Source organism: Poecilia reticulata, linkage group LG12 (genome assembly GCF_000633615.1).
Source record: "Poecilia reticulata strain Guanapo linkage group LG12, Guppy_female_1.0+MT, whole genome shotgun sequence".
In the NCBI taxonomy this organism is placed as follows: domain Eukaryota; kingdom Metazoa; phylum Chordata; class Actinopteri; order Cyprinodontiformes; family Poeciliidae; genus Poecilia; species Poecilia reticulata.
Genome location: NC_024342.1, coordinates 9,951,442 through 9,957,516, shown reverse-complemented (window position 1 = coordinate 9,957,516; position 6,075 = coordinate 9,951,442). Strand labels below are relative to the sequence as shown.

At 41.0% G+C, this 6,075-nt stretch overlaps 1 protein-coding gene across 1 annotated transcript in view; it reads left to right on the top strand.

Moving 5' to 3' along the window:
- The window catches only part of LOC103473508 (uncharacterized), a 10,011-nt gene that overhangs the window by 1,098 nt on the left and 2,838 nt on the right, over positions 1-6,075 (top strand). Inside the window, exons 4-12 of the mRNA XM_008423810.2 lie at positions 8-286; positions 383-476; positions 661-728; positions 811-1,053; positions 2,482-2,547; positions 2,635-2,769; positions 2,854-2,916; positions 3,003-3,140; positions 3,722-6,073. Of these exons, the coding sequence (XP_008422032.2) occupies positions 8-286; positions 383-476; positions 661-728; positions 811-1,053; positions 2,482-2,547; positions 2,635-2,769; positions 2,854-2,916; positions 3,003-3,140; positions 3,722-6,073 (3,438 nt within the window). The remainder of the gene's footprint in view (positions 1-7; positions 287-382; positions 477-660; positions 729-810; positions 1,054-2,481; positions 2,548-2,634; positions 2,770-2,853; positions 2,917-3,002; positions 3,141-3,721; positions 6,074-6,075) is intronic.

Below are 6,075 nucleotides of genomic sequence, written 5' to 3'. Positions count from 1 at the left end.
TTTTTTTCTTCAGTTTGCTCTTTTGGTTGGTGATTCTCATCTGCGTGCTATCGTGGATGGGTATTCTACCATGCCAAAGGGCGACTTCTCCTTAGGGTTGCTTGCATCCCCYGGAGCCTCTGCGGAAGAGTTGCGGCTTGAGGTCCAGAATACACTTCTGCCTCGGCCCCCCGAGGTGATCTGTCTTCTGGCCCCAAGCAACAACTTGACCGCCAGCAGGACCTTCGTGGAGGCCGGACGGGACTTTGCCAGGTTGTTGCGTACTGTCTGCGAACTCTCTGCTAATGTAAGTATAATATCCACTGCATTTATTCATGATCAAGTACACCTGAAAATTTATCGTATGTTAATTTTGTTCTTTTATTTTGATTGAAATTGACAGGTGGTTGTTGTGGACTTTCCTCCACGACTTGTCGTGGACCAAAGTTCGCAACATCTGCTGCGGCAGGAGTATCGCCGTGTGGCTGCTCAGAGAAGTAAGTGACGGACTAAATTTTTGTTTATACTAAAACTTCAGCAAATTAACATTTTATGGTGTTCAGGGTTCAGATGTATGAAAAATTTACTTGTTTTTCCTTTCGTATCTACTTTATCTCAAATTACTACATTGTTAGTGTGACGGACATTAAGAATGACATTTTTTTTTTTTTTCCTGTCCAGATGTTCGGTACCTGCCTGTTACTGAGCATTTCCCGTTGAGCAGCCTGCACTTGTGGAGCAGGGATGGCGTAAGTTAAATAGATTTTTTTGTAATTTTAAAAATATTATTTAGGTGTACTGTATTTTATAAAATGTCTTTAACTGTTATAGGTTCACCTGAGCGACCATCCTGGGATGGAGGTCCTTGCTCAGTTGCTTCAGGCGGCGGTCTGCTCGCAACTTGAGTTAAGTGCACCGAAATCTCCAGCTCCCGTGACGTTGGCTCCTCCCCCTCCTGGGACGGCTTCCCCCCCBGCGGTGAGACGTCCCCTGCCCCGGCTGGTTGTGGTTGGTGAGGTGGCGGCTCCCCGTCGTTCGGACCCCTTCGACTGGACTGTGGTTGGTGGCCGGAAGGTACTGGATACATACTTAGTTGATTTAAGCAAAGTTTTTGCATGTTTAACTCTTTAAAAGTCTATGAATGTGTATATATGTCTTTTTAACATGTCTGTTTTGTGATGGGGTACTAGCAAGAGTCCGCCTCCCTCAGTGTTCATTTTAACTTTTGTTTAAAGTGCTGATTAGAAACTACATAACTGTTTTTGTTTTAGTTTATTTTTTTAATTGTGTTGAGGAGAAGAAAAACTGGAATTATGCTAAAATAGTTAAGCCATTTTTTTCCAGAAGATCAGGTAAATCTTAAAAACCAGCATTTTGAAAATATGAAGAGGAATTAGCTTACAAACATAAAATATGAAGTGCTACATGACGTCCCTCTGTTATGTGAAATTTCACATCTTCAAAAAAATAATTAGGCGTATTTTAAGAAACTGGGTAAATTTGTCCAAGTAACGACGAAAAGAGCGACTGACAAGTTGGACCGGAATAACAGCAAAAATGGCGAGATTGTGATATTGATTGGTGTGACAGAAGTCTGTCAAACACATTTTGTAATATGTAGTTTAGTGGTTTATGAAATAAAATGTAGTTTATTGATGTCCAAGTGGAAATTGCTTATTAGCTGAAAAGGTAGTTTGTCCAGGGTGCTAATATTAGTAAATGGAAATGAAACCATAAGCAATATAAAATTTATAGAAATGTATACATAACTGTTAAGTAGTTTAAATAATTTAATTAAATATAAAATGAATATATGAAATAACTAGAGTACACATGAATATGTATTAATCTATAAATGAGTCAAGAAAAAAAAAGTTGGTTATTGTTCATAAAGAATTATGTGACTAATAAACGTGCAGCATACAGGGGTGGTATGTTTTTAACTGCAAGACAAAAAAGTGAAACTTGCAAAAAGAGTCTTGAGGTACAGTGAAGATTGTGAAGATGATGATAACGATGATGACATTTGTATTAGAAATCTAGAGAATCAGAGGCATAAAGGATAAGATGAGGTCAAGACAGGCTTAGAGGCAGCTACTCAGAGATCAAAGCTGAGGAATGGCGGCGCTGCGCATCTGTAAGGAGTCAATCACCAGGGGATGAAGAAGAGCCACTCCCCAAGCAGCTAGCAAGCAGCATCCAGTTGTGGTGAGCTCCAGGAGGTAGTAAACCTTTGTGAGCTCACAATAAAAAATAAAAAAATGTCCAACTTGAAATTTATGTAACTTGAGTATGTGAAATAACTGTGTTTCCAAATGAAAAGAATAATTTGTAACTTTGCACCCTTAAAGTTGTGTAGCAGAAAATACCACATAAAGCAATGATATGATTTCTGTGGTGGAAGTTCAAAGGTAAAATTAAAGTTTTTTAAAATTACTATACATGTATACCCTGGATCCAGAGGGTTTGCTGCCACTGAAAATGATTTTTCAATGTTTACAGACATCGCGTGAGGTCCAGGGTGGTGATGGCTGTCGACACACCACTGGGAGGATGGTTGACCATCAGGTATGCTTTTCTTCACCTCAAAGCAAAACTTGTTGTGTCCTCAATGTACAAATGAATCTATTTTAAGCTATTTCTTTTATTTTATAGGGAGACCTGTTGGACTCTTCCATCCCCCCGAATCCTGTGTGGTTCAGCCCAGCGTTGCTGGAGGAGATGGACCGGATCGTTCCTGCGTCTGGCCKTGACGCTCCGCTACCTACATGTTCTCCGAAGGGGAAGAAGGTATTTTATTCTATTTTTTTAAATAACCATGTGATTTTGATGTGCCACAATTGGTTTTAAAAATTATATATTTTTTTTTATTAGAAGGCGAGTCCGAGGCGTCGTCCAGTTTCTGATCCCTCCAAGCTGAGTCCGGTGGAGCAGCAGGTGTGACACCATTTCAGAAAACGTATAATAGATTTTAAGATGTATGTTCACTTTGCACCAAGTTGATGGCTTCTGTTGATTTATAGATGGAGGGAGCGCCGAGAGAGACCACCAGCCCARCTCGTCGCGAGGCACSGAGACCRGTCCCCCCGATGGACGTCGAGGCCCCTGCCGAGTCCTCTCCCGTGCCACCAGAGGACCATGTCCGGGATGGGAGCTGCCAGGTAACTCCTTCCTACCATCTCAGTCACAACAAACGGGTGGAGCATTGCAACATGTGCAAAAAGTTGGCCTACGTGGTTCTGTGTATGACAACAGTGATAAAGATCCTGTCACTCACATGAGCAAAAAAGCTACAAATGGTTGTGAATAGTGAGTTTATGGATCTAAAAAAAATTATACTTTTAAGTTTTTGACTTTGTGGGTGTGATGCTTCATTTTTTGTGCCATTTTAATTTTTATTGAATCTAATATTTAAAAAAAATTGGGGTTTTGCTTTTCAGGTTGGCTAAAAAAACTCAGGCAATGTTACATATTAACTTCTAAAGTACAGAAAAGTTCATTTGAGATGTACAAATATGAACATATGCATTTATTTTGTAATCCGATACGAAACTGCTGTAATGACGCTATTTACCAATAAGTTTACTTTATTAACATTTTTATTTCAATTAATCTATTGTTCATCAGAATTGATTTCTAAACTGCAAAAAACTTGTTTACAACAGGCCTAATTGGTGGTGGTAGATAGTCATTAGTTGAATATTTGTATAAATACTGAAATGTTATTTTTTTAATGTTACAGGCTTCTGCGATGGAACCCGGGATCCGCGGTCCACCGGTCCTGTTGGTAAGTGCTTCACATTCCCAGGCCGACAGGAGGTATGCTGCATTTTCCCGTAATCACCAGTGTACATGCATGGCACTCACATTTTTAGCTTACCACAATGAGGGGTTGCAGTTTGACACAGTGTTGCTTGACAGAGTGATTGAAAAAGGAGATGAACTTTATACTGGCGTTAAACAGCAACTAATCAGTGACAGAACATTTCGTGATGATCACTTGACTTTCGAAGAGATGCCTGACCATGTACTGACAGATGGGAACATCTATGCAGTACACACCACTGGTTTGAGAGTAGGTCATGTTTTTGCTCGGAGCGGGAGCCCACAAGGATCTCGACAATTGGGTTTGCCTCTTGCCCTGCAACTGGAATGTCTGTTGGAAAATGTYACCCATGSTTTTCTCTTGGTGACTCCAGAGTGCATTGCAGTTTTCAGGGACAGAAGCGGTCGGTTTGGAGTTTTTGATTCCCACTCAAGAAATTCAGCAGGCCTACCCCACCCCAGTGGAACTGCAGTAATGATGACTTTCTGCAACCTATCTGACATGGTCAACCATCTGCTGAAGCTCTTTCGAAACCGCGGCCCCAATGCCACCTATGAGTTTGTGCCAGTAGGTTTTGTCAAGGACAATAACAACCCTTCTCAGGACTTGGCCTTTCAGAACATTTCATTGGTAGCCACACAAGAAAGTCCAACTGCTTTGAAACTAGAGAGCACCTCTGGTGAAGTGGAAATGCCTCCTTGGCTCAGGGAAATTGCAAACGTATTAGAGGAAACATCTCCAACCACACCAAATGTATCAAAAGTTCCAAAAGCCAATAGAAGAAAAATTAGGAACAGGGTCAAAATGCAACAGGGACAGAATGTAGCAAATAAAATGAAACAACGTTCATCTGAAAAAGAAAGATATGTAAAATCTCCAACATTTAGGACCAAAAAGCTACAAGCCTTAAAACAAACATACATTCTTCATCAAGCTCAGAAGAAGGATCATCTCAAGCATAGATACAAGATAGATGTACATTTCCGGAAGAGAAAAATGAATTATATTAAATACAGATTCAACCTTGTCCCCAGCTTCAGAGCCAGACAGAAAGCCTACATGGCTGAGTATTTAAAGAAACGGTTCAGAGATGATCCTGTCTTCAGAAGCAGAAAAAAATCATACATCAGCAATCGTTTCAGAGATGATCCTAGCTTTAAAAGCAGACAAAAATCATGCATCAGAAATCGATTCAGAAACGATCCAGTATTCAGAAGCCAACACAAAAAAACAATGAGTGAGTATATGAGGAAAAAGTATCACAGAGAGCCTGATTATAGGTTCAGACATAATAAAAAGTGTGTTGCCAACAGGGAAATCAGGCTATCAAGGGAAGCAATTTCTAAAAAACTCAACTTTCAACATGCTTTGCGAATCAGAAGGAAATACAAAAGAAATGCAGTTGTCAATGTTGAAACTCCACGCCCCCTAATGAGTGACGAAATGAAAGCTGCAATACAAAACTTTTATAAGAACATTCAAAACGGACCCACATATGTTTGCACTGTGTGTCACAGAGCTCTTTTCCCCAATCAAGTGAAGCACTGTMAAAGAGATAAATATACCAAGAATATGCGTGTAGTAGCTGATTGTCTAACAGGTACGTATGTTCACGTGTGTGAATCTGCTTGCTCAACTCCATGTTCTGTACCCGAAGAGAGGACAGGGGAGTGGATCTGCTACACGTGTGACAGCCATCTAAGCAGGGGAAAGATGCCATCGATTGCTGCTGCCAATAACCTTCTCTTAGCTCCTGTTCCCCCAGAGCTTGCGGAATTGAATGTWCTTGAAAGGCAATTAATTGCAAAAATTCTGCCTTTTGCAAAAATTGTTTCTTTGCCCAAAGGACAGCAAAGGGCAATACATGGAGCAGTTGTCTGTGTTCCTTCTGACATGGAAACTGTTGTCAACAGTCTTCCGAGGCCCCGTGCGGAAGCCCAGCTTTTACAGGTGAAGCTGAAGAGGAAAACAAAGTACAAAGGTTACCAATACTTTTACACAGTCAACATGAAAAATGTGTTAGCTGGACTGAGCAAGCTTAAAGAGAGTCATCCGGATTACAAAGACGTAAGTATAAATGAAAGCGCCACATTTGAGGGTTTGCAGGAGGACCAGCCAGTTGAGGACTTGGACATGAAAGCAGAGGAGACTGAAATGGATGCAGCAACAGCAGACCAGCAACCTGACCACATAGGGGCAGAGCATCAGGCACTTCGACCTGGTCTGATCTTGGACACTTGCATGCAGCCTCCTGACATAGCACAGGAAGT